This window comes from Aquarana catesbeiana, linkage group LG13, assembly GCF_042186555.1.
Source record: "Aquarana catesbeiana isolate 2022-GZ linkage group LG13, ASM4218655v1, whole genome shotgun sequence".
Lineage (NCBI taxonomy): Eukaryota > Metazoa > Chordata > Amphibia > Anura > Ranidae > Aquarana > Aquarana catesbeiana.
In genome coordinates, this window is record NC_133336.1 from 121,713,033 (window position 1) to 121,729,230 (window position 16,198).

The 16,198-nt window shown below is 45.1% G+C and overlaps 1 protein-coding gene across 4 annotated transcripts in view; it reads right to left on the reverse strand.

Moving 5' to 3' along the window:
- Positions 1–16,198, reverse strand: part of GANC (glucosidase alpha, neutral C) — a 215,483-nt gene that overhangs the window by 132,131 nt on the left and 67,154 nt on the right. For all 4 annotated transcript variants that reach the window (XM_073609527.1, XM_073609525.1, XM_073609528.1 and 1 more), the window contains one exon: positions 14,198–14,324. In XM_073609527.1, the coding sequence (XP_073465628.1) occupies positions 14,198–14,324 (127 nt within the window). The remainder of the gene's footprint in view (positions 1–14,197; positions 14,325–16,198) is intronic.

Here is a 16,198-nt window from a genome sequence, read left to right on the forward strand (position 1 = left end):
GGTTAAAAAAAAAAATCGCAATAAGCGTTTATTGATTGGTTTGTGCAAAAGTTATAGCGTTTACAAAATAGGGGACAGTTTTATGGCATTTTTATTAATATTTTTTTTTTTTTTTTTTATCGTGACTGCAACATTATGGCGGACACATCGGACATTTGACACATTTTTGGGACCATTGTCATTTTATACAGCAATCAGTGCTATACAAATGCACTGATTCCTGTGTAAATGACACTGGCAGTGAAAGGGTTAACCACTAGGGGCAGTGTAAGGGTTAAGTATGTCCTGAAGAGTGTTTCTAACTGTGGGGGGGGCGTGGCTACGTGTGACATGTCACTGATCTCTGCTCCCGATCACAGGGAGCAGAGATTAGTGACACTGTCACTAGGCAGAACGGGGAGATACTTGTTTACATTAGCATCTCCCCGTTCTTCCTCTCTGTGAGGCGATCGCGGGTATCCCTGCAGCGATTGAGTCCGCCCCTGCGGCGATCGAGTCCGCGGGACCCGCGACCCGACTCGCGGAGCTTCCGGCCAGCACAGGCACGCAATGGCATGGCAGCAAATTTAAAGGGACGTACGGGTACGCCCATATTCCCAGCCAAGCCATTCTGCCGACGTACATCGGCGTGCGCCAGTCGGGAACCGGTTAAATATCGTGCCTGGGGGTGACTATAGTGCCTGTAAAGTGGCGCATTTTTTCCCGTGTTTAGAGCAGTCCCTGCACAAAATGACATTTCTAAAGGGAAAAAAGTCATCCAAAACTGCTAGTGGCTGTAATGTAATGTCGGGTCCCGGCAATATAGATGAAAATCATTGAGAAAAACGGCATGGGTCCCCCAGCCCATTACCGGGCCCTTTGGGTCTGGTATGGATATTAAGGGGAAACCCGCACCCAATTTAAAAAAAAAAAAAAAAAAAAAAGGCGTGGGTCTGAACAGCAGTATACAGGCGTTTCCCGGGTTACAAACAAGATAGGGACTGTAGGTTTGTTCTTAAATTGAATCCGTTTGTAAATTGGAACAGGTACATTTTTTTTTAAGTGTAGTTCCAGCCAAAAAATCTATTTTTAAGCTTTTTGGATAACATGGGGAAGGGTTATCACCCCTGTAACATTTGTTTTGCTGTCTGTGCCCCTGTTCAGAAGATTTCGCCTCACTTTCTGTGCCAATGACAATTGGATTTTGAAAATTTTTGGGTTATTAGGGAAACAAGGATTGGTGATAAACCATCAGTGGAGACACCTTTTTTTTCCCATATTAACTCTTACAGGAGAGAATTTCCCTTCCTAGGGGTAGATTTCCTCTCACTTCCTGTTGTCTCCCTCCGTTTGTAAGTAGGAGTCGTTTTGTAAGTCGGATGTTTGAAAATAAGGGACCACCTGTATATATTATACGGCCTGCCCTATACACTCTGCAGAAAATTGGGCCTTAGGTGTTGATGGTACCAGAACACTGTAAGCCCTCACAGTTACTCTTGGTGGGCACTGGAACGGGCCCTGCTGTGAAATATTATATCAAGAATTGTAATTACATGCCCCTGTTAAACGGGCAGAAAAATTGGGCCTTAGGCAGTGGTGGTGGTGCCCTGAACCAAAAATATTCTTAGAAGCTATCATCATGAAGATTGAGGAGGAATAGGATAGTCACTCAGCATATGCAGTCTTCAAGGGATCCCACATTTATAGAAAAAAATCAATCGGTTACATCAGCATCAGGTGCTTGGTAGCTGGTGATCCAAGACTGATTCATTTTTATGAATGTGAGCCGATCAACAGAGTCTGTGGACAGGCGCACTCTGTGATTGGTTACAAAGCCTCCAGCAGCACTGAATGTGCGTTCAGAAAGAACGCTGGATGCAGGACAGACCAGTAGCTCAAATGCATATTGAGCAAGCTCTGGCCAGTGGTCCATCCTCAAGACCCAGTAACCCACTGCATGTTCTGTTGGAAAGGTCTCCAAGTCTGATCTTGCTCCTAGATATTCCTGCACCATGTAATTCAGACGCTTTCCAACGCCCGAACCTTGAGGTCCTGTCACGGACAGACCTTAGGTGGCGTTGTTTCATCTCCAGTTTCCCAGAAAGATAAGCCCCTGGTTTCGGTCACCCTGTCTTGGGCCGAGTCATCCGTCGAGATACAGGCTCTAATCGACTCTGGGACTCCAGGCCTGTTCATTGATGCTGCCTTTGTATCAAAGCACTCAATTCCACTGCAGCTGCATGACACTCCACTTGCCATTGAGGCTCTTGACGGGAGACCTCTATAGCCTGTCCATGTGACTCATTAGACTGTTCCGTTGCTCATGGCTATAGGGGCCCTTCACCATGAGATAATCCAATTCCAAGTTATTTCCTCACCTAAGTTTCCGCTGGTTATTGGTTATCCTTGGTTACAGAGGCACAACCCTTCTTTTGATTGGCTCCGTGCCGAGGTTCTGTCCTGGTCGCCACAGTGCAGTGAGAGATGCTTCCAGAAGGCAGCCAAGGTCCTGTGCACCTCTTCACACTCCTCCCTCCCGGAGGAGTACTGTGATTTTTAGCAATGTCTTGACAAAGTTCAAGCCGGTAATTTGCCTCCACACCGGTTGTATGAGTGCACAATTGACCTTCAACCTGGTGCCATACCCCCTTGTGGCCGGGTTTACCCTTTGTCGGTCTTGGAGGATAAGGCCATGGAGGAGTATGTTGCAGACGCACTTTCTCGTGGTTTCATCCGCAAATCCTCATCTCCTGCTGTTGCTGGTTACTTTTTTGTGAAGAAGAGTGGTGAACTGAGACCTTGTATCGTGAAACGATTAAGCCCCCTATCCCATTCCGTTGATTACGGAGTTATTTGGCCGCCTCAAGGGAGCAACGGTTTTCACAAAGCTTGATTTGAGAGGGGCATACAATCTCGTCTGGATTAAGTAGGGTGACGAGTGGAAAACTGCGTTTAACACCAGATCAGGTCATTATGAGTATCCCTTAATGCCTTTTGGCTTTTGTAATGCTCCAGCAGTTTTCCAGGAGTTCATTAATGATGTCCTCCGAGTTTTGTTGCAGTTATGTGTGGTTTTTCTCAACGATATCCTCATATTTTCCAAGTCCCTGGAAAGCCACCACACAGATGTCTGTCGTGTGCTTCAGAGACTACGAGAGAATAATCTCTATTGTAAATTGGAAAAGTGTGAATTCCATTGTGAACAGGTAAAATTCCTGTCATTTCCACTGCTGGTTTTTCAATGGACCCAGAGAAACTTTCTGCGGTCCTACAGTGGCCTCGACCTGTGGGTTTACGTTCTCTGCAGCGTTTTCTTGGCTTTGCCAACTATTATCGGAAGTTTATTTGTAACTTCTCGTCTCTGGTCAAGTCCCTGACTGATATGACCAGGAAAGACGGCAACACGGAGTCCATTAAGGCCTTTGAGAGTCTCAAGGTTTCCTTTTGTTTCTGCTCCTGTGTTGGCACACCCTGATCCTACGTTGCCTTTTATCCTAGAAGTTGATGCTTCCGAGACTGGAGTTGGTGCCCTTCTGTCTCAACGTCCTAACTCTGAGTGCGCTATGCATCCATGTGGCTACTTTTCCAAGAAATTGTCACAGGCAGAGTGCAATTACGAGATTGGTGACAGAGCGCTGTTGGCGATCATTTTAGCCCTGAAAGAATGGAGACATCTCCTTGAAGGTACCACTGTGCCGGTTCTCATTCTTGCTGACCATAAGAATCTCTGGCTACGGTTCGTACCAGTCTTACTTTCCTTTGGGTGACAAAATTCTTGCTGTTCAGGTCCATGCTCCTCCAGAGAAAACCTTGTGACCGCTGCTTTGTTTCCGAGAGTCTCCGTACTGCCGTGCTCCAGAATTGCCATTCTCCCAAGGCTGCTGGCCACCCTGGGAAGAATCAACTCTTTTGGGCCATTTCCCAACAATTTTGGTGGCCTAGTCTACTTGCTGATGTAACCACCTTCGTAGCTGCCTGTTCTGTGTGTGCTCAGAGTAAGGCTCCACGACACCTTCCAGTGGGCCTCCTACAACCCATACCCAATGGAGAGAGGCCCTGTACCCACCTGTCTATGGCTTTCCTTGTGGAATTACCCAACTCCCAGGGCAACACAGTTATCCTTATGGTGGTTGACCGGTTCTCGAAAATGTTGCTGTCATGGTTATGCAGTAAACTTTCTCTGTCAGCTTACCTTCTCCTCATGTGTTCAGACTAAGAGGCCAGCCACTCACACCTGGCTGGTTAATAACCTCTCCTCTAAGCATGGCCCCACCCCAGGCCCTAGCAAGGAACCCTATATTAATCTGTACACTGCAAGCCAGCAGTGCTGATCAACCATTGTGTGTTAGCTTTCGTGTGTACTTGCTGTGTTTCCTACGTCTGATTCCTGTTACCGACTTTGGCCTGTTCTCGACTTTCCCTGTCTGCTTGTGACCCTGACCTTTGGCGTGTTATGTTTATCCTTGTCTGCTAGTCGCCCTGACATTTGGCTTATCCCTTACTTTCCTTGTTGTTCCAGCCTGCTGCCTCCTTCCTCTTCTCCTGTAGTCTACCGTGAGCGTGAGCTGTGAGACCCTGGGGGCCGCAACCTGGAGCCAGACTGCAGCTCCGTCCATCCTCACCACTAGAGGCTCTGGTGAACACCTGCTGGCTCTTAGACTCCGTGCCCTGGGGAATCTCTATGCTCTAGCTCCCAGTGGGATCTGTGTTAGTGATCCAGTAGACCTGCTTCCTGAACCTCCCAGGGTTCAATCCGCAGCAGTCAGCCCTAGGGTCCACCACCTAGCGGTGCACTTCCGACTCCTACAGAGTGCATCTGTCACCTGGTCTCAGGTGACCTGACAGTTGCATTGTATTCCACTCAAGAAGTTGCCTACTTCTAAGGAACTGGCTTCTATTTTTGCTCAGCAGATCTTCCTGCTTACATGGGCTACCCAAGGTGATAGTCTCAGACAGGGGTAGTCAGTTTGTGTCCTGGTTCTGCGAGCCTTTTGTGCACAGTTGGGTATTCAGCTTGCTTTCTCCTCTGTGTATCACCCGCAGTCTAATGGGGCCGCAGAACGAGCCAATCAGTCCTTGGAGCAATTCCTACGTTGCTATATTTCTGACCATCATAACAACTGGTCAGACCTTTTACCGTGGGCGGAGTTTGCTCACAATAGTGCCTTGAATTCAGCTTCCCGTTTGTCCCCGTTTATGGTGAACTATGGTCTCCAACCTTCCGCGTTGCCTGCCTTGTTTGTTCCGCAGAGTATTCCTGCGTTAGAGGAGCATCTCCATGGTCTTCGTTCCACTTGGGCACAAGTCCAGAAGGCTTTGCGACAAGCTAACGATAGGTACAGACTCCATGCTGACTGCAGATGCCTGCCTGCGCCTTCCTACCAGGTTGGGGACAGTCTGGCTGTCGTCTCGCATCCTCCGACTTCGTGTTCCTTCTTTGAAATTCGCACCTCGGTTTATTGGCCTTTCCGTATCCTTCGCAGGATTAACCCAGTGGCTTGCATGTTGGACCTTCCTCCTAGTATGCGCATCTCTAATGTTTCATGTCTCCTTATTGAAACCTTTGGTCTGCAACCGCTTTACCACCTCTGTGCCACGTCCTCACCCTATACAGGTTGAGAACCATGAGGAGTGTGAAGTACAATCCATTGTTGACTCCAGTAGGTTCTGTGGGCGCATACAGTACCTGGTGTGTTGGAAGGGGTACGGTCTTGGGTCTCATCCTCCGGACGTACATGCCCCTGTCCTCCTCTGTGATTTCCATAGACTTTTTTCCCCTCAAGCCCGGTGGTCCTCTGAGGGTAAGGGGTCGTTGAGGAGGGGGTACTGTCAGGGCTGGGCTCAGCCATTCCTTCTCTGAGCTGGCCGCTCAGCTGTCGGCTAATTGCCAGCTCCTTTCTCTCCACAGTGACTCAGCTGTTGATGATCTGCTCGTCAGTCCTGCCTACTTAAAGCCGTCCAGCTCACTACATCTCTGCCTTCGCCTTTGGTCACATCTCAGAGACTTTTTCTTGCGTGCCTGTTGAAGACTTGCTCGGCTGATATCCCTTCTGGCTCCTGATCCTGCTTGCTGTACTACTACGTTGATCTCTGGCTCTCTGACATTGGCAGTGGCTGACTACCCGATCTGGTTACTGAACTCTGGCTATGTATTGACTATGCTTACTGTTTACCTTTTTATTATTGTTAAACAAGTGTGATTAACTGTACTTCTGTCTCGGTCTGATTCATGGATTCTGACAGCCTGCTAAAATCGGATGTTGGTGTACCGCTAGCAGATTGGCCACAAGTACTTGGGACACCTATTTCTATACCTTCATTCCTCTCAGTGAAGGTTTCTGAGAGGACTGGAGGTATAGTGGGGTTGGAGATCCCAGCTGATGAGGTCCGCCTTGTTCTTTGATGTGGGTCTTTTAAGTGCTGTTGCCAACGGACTGCATGGGAGGTCGTCATATGTCTGGTCAAGCATGTGGTGCCCAAGCGGCTGCTGTTTTGGCCACGCTTGATACGCTTCAGACATGTGTTGCAAACAGCAACGGTGCGATCTGCTGCACACGTGTCAAAAAATGGCCCACACCAAAGAACTTTTCAAAATATGCGGAGAGTCAGCAGTGCCCTGCACCTGCTTAGCTCTGCAGTGTGATGCAATAGGGTGGTTACCCTTAAGCTGCCCCTGGAGGGCATCCTGGCTCGTTGATGTGCCTCCTCCTCCCGCTCCTCCTCATGACCTCATCATCCCCTCCCTCCTCGTCACTGGAGCAAACTTGGCAGTATGCTGCAGCTGGGGGAACATGACTGCCAGTTTCTTGTCCTCCTTGGGCACCCCCTCTCTAGGCTCACGTTACTCCCTTCCTCAACCTGGGTACCATCATCGGAGCCTTCAAATCGCTGCACATCCTCCTGCCGCATGTACCCGACACTGTGGTCAAATAGTTCGGGGGACTCCTCCATGCATGATGGTGGGGCTATGAAAGGAGTGATTGTTGACATGGAGCCGATGGAATAGGCCGCTTTTACAGGCAAATTACTCTGAGCCTGGGTGACAGAGGATGAGGACGGCTTTGTTATCCATTCCACCAACTCTTCTGCATGTTGTGGCTCAATAACACAGCCAGCTGCAGAAAAAAAAGGACAAGCGTGCCCCACGGCGATGCACCGTGTCCACGACCAGCACTGTTGACTGTAGACACAGAGCCTGCTTGCAATCTTTTAGTGGCCTTTGAGTGTCTGCCTCTTCTTGGTGGCCTTCCGGACATGCTGTAAATTTTGTTTAGCAAAACCACACTACACTGTATTGTGTACTGTGTACACTACCAGAAAAGTAGTAGCAACTGCACTAGGGGTGCACGGTATTGTGTACACCAACAGAAGTGTAATAACAACTATGGGTGCACTGTATGTATTGTGTACACCACCAGAAAAGTAGTAGCAACTGCACTAGGGGTGCACGATACTGTGTACACCAACAGAAGTGTAATAACAACTATGGGTGCACTGTATGTATTGTGTACTGTGTACACCACCAGAAAAGTAGTAGCAACAGCACCGGAGGTGCTTGGTACTGTGTACACCAACAGAAAAGTAGTAGCAACTGCACTATGGGTGGACGGTACTGTGTACACCGCCTGAAGTATATTAGAAAAAGTACACCAGGAATGGCCTGCAGTCAAATATTGGCTTGGCTACACTGGATGCAGTGTGTGTGTGTGTGTGTGTGTGTGTGTGTGTGTGTGTGTGTATGTATGTATATATATCTATCTCTCTCCGTCCACGCCAGCAACACACTACACTGGGCCAACGTGCAGGCAGCCTCATAGTGTGGGGAGTGGACATAGTCCCCTGAGCCATGATTGGCCAAAGGCACCCTCTTAGCTGCCTCTTAGGGCACTGGGATTGGCCAAAGCATGCAGGTCATGGTGCATACTTTGGCCAATCATCATACAGCAATGCACTGCGCTCTCGCAGTGCATTATGAGGCATTACGCGGTGCTCGAATTTGGCGCGAACACCCCATGATGTTCGTTTTTTGGCGAACACCCAATGTTCGAGTCGAACTCATGTTCGACCCAAACATAAAGCTCATCCCTACATGCCATCAAAGAAGCTGGGGCCAAGATACATTGGGCCGTTTCCAGTCAAACATGAGGTAAACCCAGTAGCATTCAAATTATCCTTGGCTGATTCTTATAGGATTCACCCAGTTTTTCATGCCTCTCTCCTTAAAACGGCCATTCCGGGTCCATTCCAAGGGAGAGTGGAACCACCTCCGTTTGCAGTTTGCGAGAAGCCATGTGGGGGACACAGGGAACATGCAGAAGAAGATGCTCTGGTCAGATGAGACCAAAATGGAACTTTTTGGCTTAAAAGCAAAACGCTTTGTGTGGCGGAAAACTAACACTGCACATCACCCTGACACACCATCCCCACCGTGAAACATGGTGGTGGCAGCTTCTTGGCGTGGGGATGCTTTTCTTCAGCAGGGACAGGGAAGCTGGTCAGAGTTGATGGGAAGATGGATGGAGCCAAAACAGGCAATCTTAGAAGAAAAACAAATATACAATAGTATTATCGCGCCAACTCTAAAACGAGAGCAGCCAACACAACAATCAGACCAATTGTATAGTGAAAATGTGAAAAAAGTGTGGCGCTAATATGGACAAATACACTAAAAATAATTAGAGTAAAAATCTGTATGTGAAACCCTGCCTAGAATGTTATTGCAACACTCGAAAATTAGTAAGAATATATAAACAGAAAATATATGTATTGAAACATATATCCAATTATACTCATGCGACTATACAAACCATTAAAGTCGCACGAAAACTGAAACTTGAATACTTTTTTTATATATCATAGCGATTTGTGCGACTTTAATGGTTTGTACAGTCGCATGAGTATTATTGGATATATGTTTCATTACATATATTTTCTGTTTATATATTCTTACTAATTTTCGAGTGTCACAATAACATTCTAGGCACGTTTTCACATACAGATTTTATATAATTATTTTTAGTGTATTTGTCCATATTAGCGCCACACTTTTTTCACAATCTTAGAAGAAAACCTGTTGGAGTCTACAAAAGACTTGAGACTGGGATGGAGGTTCACCTTCCAGCAGAGCAATGACCCTAAACATACAATCAGAGCTACAATGGAATGGTTTAGATCAAAGCATATTCATGTGTTAGAATGGCCCAGTCAAAGTTCAGACCTGAATCCAATTGAGAATCTGTGGCAAGTCTTGAATTGCTGTACACAGATGCTCTCCATCCAATCTCACAGAGCTTGAGCTATTTTGCAAAGAAGAATGGGCAAAAATTTCACTCTAGATGTGCAAAGGTGGTAGAGACATACCCCAAAAAGACTTGCAGCTGTAATTGCAGCGAAAGGTGGTTCTACAAAGTACTGACTCGGGGGGCTGAATACAAATGCATGCCACACTTTTCACATATGTGTAAAAAATTTTGAAAATAATTTATCATTTTCCTTCCATGTCACAATTATTTGCCACGTTGTGTTGGTCTATCACATAAAATCGCAATAAAATGCATTTATTTTTTTGGTTGTAACATGACAAAATATAGAAAACTTCAAGAGGTATAAATACCGTACTTTTTCAAGGCACTGTATACGTCCATAATACACATAGAGCCACAGCTCAGCCCCGCCCCCCCCCTCTCCTCATTGTCAATGACAGCCACTGAGCCAATGGCTCAGCCAATAAAGAGAGAGAGACCCGAGAGAGCAGAGGCTCCTGTGCACATTGCCGGATCAAGAGGGGGTTCAGGTGAGTATTAGGGGGGCTGTGGGGAGAGCAGCACACGGAAGGTTTTTTACATTTATGCATAGAATACATGAAGGTAAAAAACCTTCAGCCTTTACAACCACTACAGAATGATATAAGGTCTTATTACAGCATCTTCCCTTCAAGCTGGGAACAGCTCCTGCAGGATGTTAACCACCTTAAATCTTTCCTTTTCCATAATGTGCTCTCACAGAAGAATACAAAAGGAATCTGAACGTAATTTCTCAGCTTGTCTATTGGTATTTCTTTTTTTAATCAACAGAAATATGAGGTGTAAGGGAGGATGTGTACACTACCAGACCCTCCACTGGACATGCTCTTCTCATACATGACCCACTGACACTCTCTCCCAATTTTGTGATCAGAAGTACTCCATATATTTATGCATGATGCACTTTTGGATTTCATGGGGTTGAGAATATTTTGATTTACACCTTTTGCATTATTAATTGACTAAATGCAGTATACTTATTTATGCAGTTGTTTCACTTGTTTTATTTAATATTGATATTTATTATAGTGATGATTTATTTATATGTTGTATTTGCTGGTATTTTTGTTTTATTTTACTGCAACTTAAAGCGGAGTTCCACCCAGTAATGAAACTTCCGTGGATTGGACTCCTCCCCCCTCCAGTGCCACATTTGGCACTTTTCAGGGGGGAGGGAGGAATGGATACCTGTCAAATTCAGGTATCTGCTCCCACTTCTGGGGAAAGATCGCCGCAATCTGTGCTGCGAACTACGTAATGTTCAGCCCCCCCCCCTGCATTCTGGGAGACACACAGGTCCCAGAAGACAGCAGGGACCATTCAGAAAGCGCAGTGCGATTCCCGCATGTGCAGTAGGAAACAGACTGTGAAGACGCAAGGCTTCACTTCCTGTTTCCCTTAGTAAGGATGCCGGCCCCAGCACCCAAAGCCCAGGGATAAGTCGGCTTTGGGTGCTGACATCGCGGGCTCCCTGGACAGGTAAGTGTCCTTGTATTAAAAGTCAGTAGCTACAGTATTTGTAGCTGCTGACTTTAAAAAAAAAAATTCCCAGGCAGAACTCCGCTTTAAGTTTTATATATGACTTTGTTGGATTCCTCAAAACATCATATTCCCGATATGTGCCTGCTGTACCATGTACTTGTATGAGAAAGTATCCTGTTCTCCTTGTATTGCTTTCTTTATGTGAAAATCCCTGGTGTTCCTGCCAGTCCCTCTGCTTTCCTATTAAAAACTGACCACACTAAGCAGGAGAACACACTGTGGTCTGTTCTCTAGCTGTTCTGGGAACTCCGTATACTCTCCTCCAATGATCAGACTTTTCCTGACACACCCCCCAACTGCACTGCCATTCACTGGCAAGCTCAGTGTGCTGCGGCTTCTCCTCTCCCCAGCTCTTATGCAGCTGAGAACAGAGGGAATGTGTTTACTTATAAAAAAGGGAAAAAAAGGTATTATAATGTTTTTTATATCTATACAAAAAGATTAAGATTTTGCCTTTCATTTCTATTTTAAACTGAATCGGTTGATTTACAAGGTGATTGTTTACAATCACTGTAAGTTATATGTGATGCACATATAGCAGAGCACATTATTATATGCACAATGGGGTCAATTCACCGGTAAAATTTCCTCCAAACACGGCAAGTCGAGTTAATGCCAAAGAGCTCAGTTTTGGTCTCATCTGACCACAGCACTTTCTCCCAATCCTTCTCTGAATCATTTAGAGGTTCATTGGCATGACTGTATATGTGCCTTCTTGAGGAGGGGGACTCACCGTGTTTGGAGGAAGAAAAATGCTGACTATGACCCTAAGAACACCATCCCTACAGTCATGGAGGTGCAAACATTATGCTTTGGGACTGCTTCTCTACTAAAGGTACAGGCCGACTTTGCCACATTGAGGGGCCAATAGACAGAGCCATCTATTGTAAAATCTTGGATGAGAACTTTCTTCCCTCAGCCGGAACACTGAAAATGGGTCATTTCAGCATGACAATGACCCAAAACATACCGTCAGGGCAACAAGGAGTGGCACAAGAAGAAGCACATTAAGGTCATGGAGTGGCCTAGCCAGTCTCCAGACCTTAATCTTATAGAAAGTCTATGGAGGGAGCTGAAACTTTGAGTTGCCAAGTCGCAGCCAAGAAACCTTAAGGATTTAGAGAAGATCTGTAAAAAAAGAGTGGACCAAAGACCCTCCTGAGATGTGTGCAAACCTGATCACCAACTACAAGAAACGTCTTACCTCTGTGCTTGCCAACAAGAGTTTTCCTTACCAAGTACTAAGTCATGTTTTGCTTGGGGATCAAATACTTATTTTACTTACTGAACTGCAACTCAATATATAACATTTGTATTGTGTGTTTTTTCAGGATTTTTGGTTGATATTCTGTCTCTATCATTTAAATTATACTTATGATAAAAATATAGGCCCTTCATTTTTTTTGTAAGTGGGCAAAATCTATATAAATAATTATTTTCCCCACTGTATATCTTCTACTGGTCGCCTAGGTGTCATAAGACTGATATCTGATAGTTTGCATGTATTGCAATTCTCTTGCTGTGGTAACTGACATTCTACTATGAAAATGATTGCAGCATAAAATGTACAGTATATATCTGTGCTTTATAAACTAGCTATATGGAGATATATATATGCATATCTTAGTATTTATATTGTTTTCTGTACATGTAACCCTACTGTTGGGGAGATTGTAAATCAAATGGGGGGATTCTTTTGTGGAAGGAAAAAATTGAAGGTTTCTTTTTTGTGGGCCATGTTAAAACATCAATAAAAATGTATCCGAGTTAAAAAAAATGGAAACTGTTTCTGATACACATTGCTTTAGCAAAATAAGGTGTTCATTTACTAAAAGGCAAATAGACTGTTTTCCTCGGAGCTTAGTGAATGTGGTGAAGCTTCATTTTGTAAAGAATACCCAATCAGATGCAAGAAAAAAAAGGGGGGTTTTTGCTTACACATGATTGGATGATGAAAATCAGCAACTTCTGCCTGATGCAACTGAACTTGCATTGTGAATAGTCTATTTGCCTTTAGTAAACCAACCCCTAAATGTCTTTCAGTTAGGGTTTACATCTATTTTAAATGAAAAGCACAAAGCTCAAATTGGATGGAAAAGTTGTAGTAGCTTTTCAGATGATTGCAGATGACGTATGAGGAGAAGCAAGACATTGCAAGACTATCTGCACACCTACTAACAGCATAAGTCGAATTACAAAACAAATACAATTACCAGAAAGACCAAAGGCGCCATGGGGGTTATTTTTGAAAGGCAAATCCACTTTGCACTGCAAGTGCACTTGCTCTAAATCTAAAGGGTAGATCTGAAATGAGTGGAAGCTCTGCTGATTTTATCATCCAATCATGTGCAAACTAAAATGCTGTTTTTTATTTTCCTTGCACGTCCCCCTCGGATCTACAGCGACTGCACTTTCAAGTGCACTTGCAGTGCAAAGTGGATTTGCCTTTTGTAAATACCCCCCACATTTGTACAATTATGCTTAAAGCATAATTGAAGGGCTACCTGCAGCAATCATTCAGATTCCAACAGCCATCTCTTTATTAAAGCTTAAAAAAGAGAGCTAATGGTTAAACATATGCTTTAAAGCAGCACCTTTTTTTGTTCCCTGGCTTATTGAACAAAGCAATGGAAAGAACAATGGTGATGTATTGTAGTTTTTAGAAATCAATCAAAAATGATATCTAAACTGATCTTAGTACAGTAAATTTTGAGGAATGACAGGTCACTTTTCACATAACATCATTGCACTTAGTTTGGCTATTAGCTAGCAAATGTCTCATCAGAATGAGATATCTGCCTGTCAGATATGCATCACCTTGAAACCATGACCAGCAGATTAATTGTAAATGAAATACTTATTCCATTTTTTTTCATAGAAAGAGAAATTTTTCCACAACATACTTGAAAGTGTGTGTGTGTACAATAAGCAGTTTTTTTTTCTGATGGTTGGATTGCCCTTTATTGCCCTCTAGGAAGTCCCTACACATCCTGATGTTCACTCAATCATTATAAGAGATGCTGTAATCAGGCACATAACTTGAAATGATAGTTACAGTATATGCATGTACCCTAGGGAATGTCTATTGAACAAGCCTGCACTTTCTTAAACTGAATAATATATAATTGATCTAAAAATTCTGCTGGATAAAAAACCTTTTCATGGTAATGTTTTATAGTAGTATAGTTTTTCCAAGTTACACTAACAGGAATTTACGCAAGGACAATACTGCTAATCCTTTATATTTCTATGTTAAACTTACTGTACCAATGAATCTACAATCAATGTTAATACAGGCTATAAAACTGAAACAGTCTGAATTTTTCATACTTTCTATACACACAGCATTTCACATGAAAGTGTACACTTCTAACCTGGCCAGCAGGAGCCTTCAAAATTCTGCATTTCTCGGTCTTTCACAAAGTAGCCTCTTTCATTGGCCTCCGCATAGAGGGTGTAGTTTGGATCAACTTTAATGTGAGGGTCAGAGATTACAACCAGCTGAGGATAAGAGAGACATTATGTCAGGGGACTGTAAGCGGAAGATAAATCGGAGCTAGGACTAAATATGTTTCTGATATTACAGACCTTATTTTTTATTAATGTATGATTTTTTTTTTTTTTTTTAGTCTAACATACAAACTGTGATCTGGTCACTTAGTTTCAACACCTAAAACCTGCTGCCTTTAGGATTCAAGCTGTTATCCATCGTTCCCACTGAGTACTGTATGTGACACTTTTTTTATTTGCACCAAGTTCGTTCTTCATGGCAGACTTTTGAAGGTCTACTCTCTTCTTCTTGGTCCAAACAGACCCTGTGATGTATCAGTACAGCTCTGACCAAGAAGATGGGGATGGACCTTCAAATGCTTTTCCTGAAAAAAAAACTCTTGGTGCAAATAAAAAGTATAGCGTACAGTATTCACCTAAGCTGTTATCTATTATGCTGAGACTAAGAGAATGAGGTACTTGCACTTTTCCTAAGACCCCTTTCACACCGAGGTGTTTTTCAGGCGCTTTTGGGCTAAAAAAAGGGCCTGTAAAGCACCTGAAATACGGCTCCCCTGCAGGCGATGCGCTGGCAGGACGTTACAAAACTTCTGCAAGCAGCATCTTTGGAGCGGTATATGAGGGGTTTATACACCCCTCCTCCACCGCTCCTGCCCATTAAAATGAATGGGCAGTGTCGCTGAACCGCCAGCAAAGCGCAGCTGCAGCTGCGCTTTGCGGGTCGTTTTAACCCTTTTTCGGGGGTTAAAAGCGCTCCGCTAGCGGCCGAAAACCTCCGCAAAAAGGGCGGTAAAGCGCCGCTAAAAATAGCAGTGCTTTAGCGTCGACGCCCCAGTGTCAAAGCAGCCTTATTGAATCCAATTAATTTTTTATTACTTTACTTATTAATAATTAAAGTGCCTTCATCTCCCATGACGCTGCAGAACGTTAGAAATACCAGGTTGGGTACTGCACATAATTCTAATAAATTAAAAGTACAATAACGCTTTATGGCATCAACATATAAAAGGCACACAAACATACAGTAGCAAATGGAGCACTATTTGTATGAGATTAGACTCTACAGACCCACTGGAATATGCACTGAGAATGAACAATTTACTAATGCTGGAGTGTGCAAAATCTGGTGCAGCTGTGCATGGTGGCCAGTGGCGTCGCTAAGGGGTGGCTATTGAGGCTACAGCCCCGAGTCTCTTGTCCCAGTCCAGAATGCAGGGGACAGGGTCGGACTGAGCTGTGGTTGCGATGGCTCCGGCTCCGCCCCCGCCTCCACCTGACTCTACTCTTGGTCACTGGTTGCTAGATCCGCCTAGCAACCAGTGACATCACGGCTCCAACTCCCTTCCTGCCCACTGTGCCCAGTATTCAAAGCAGAGGGGGTTTCCACTTCCTCCTCCTCCGCGCTAGTGTCCGTGGGGCCTGGCCTGCGACTCCTGGACTTGGAGCGTCCCACCGCTGGTCCGGTGGCGGCGTGGAGTGCAGAGCAGGGAAATCAAACAGGGAGGGGAGGCCTGGGAAGCCGGGAAGAGCCCAGGAGGGAGAGAGAGAGAGAGAAGACACCGCCACCCTGAGCAGAATCCCCGGCGCCTCCCAAAGACTGCACTCCTCCAACCTCCTCTCCTAGCTCGCTGTGACTGGAACAGGAAGAAAACAGGCTAGCCGAGGACTGGCAGGAGGTAGGTGGATGACACACGCCTACCCATACAGACAGGGGCTGGGACAGTAGGGACATAAGGCAGGGCTAGGGGGTCTCTCATCCACCCCCCTCTCTCTCACCCTCCCTCACTCTCTCTTTCACCCCTTTTCATCCACCCCCCCTCTCTCACCTGGATGTATAGGAGGGCTCTCTGGGGACCCTGATGTAA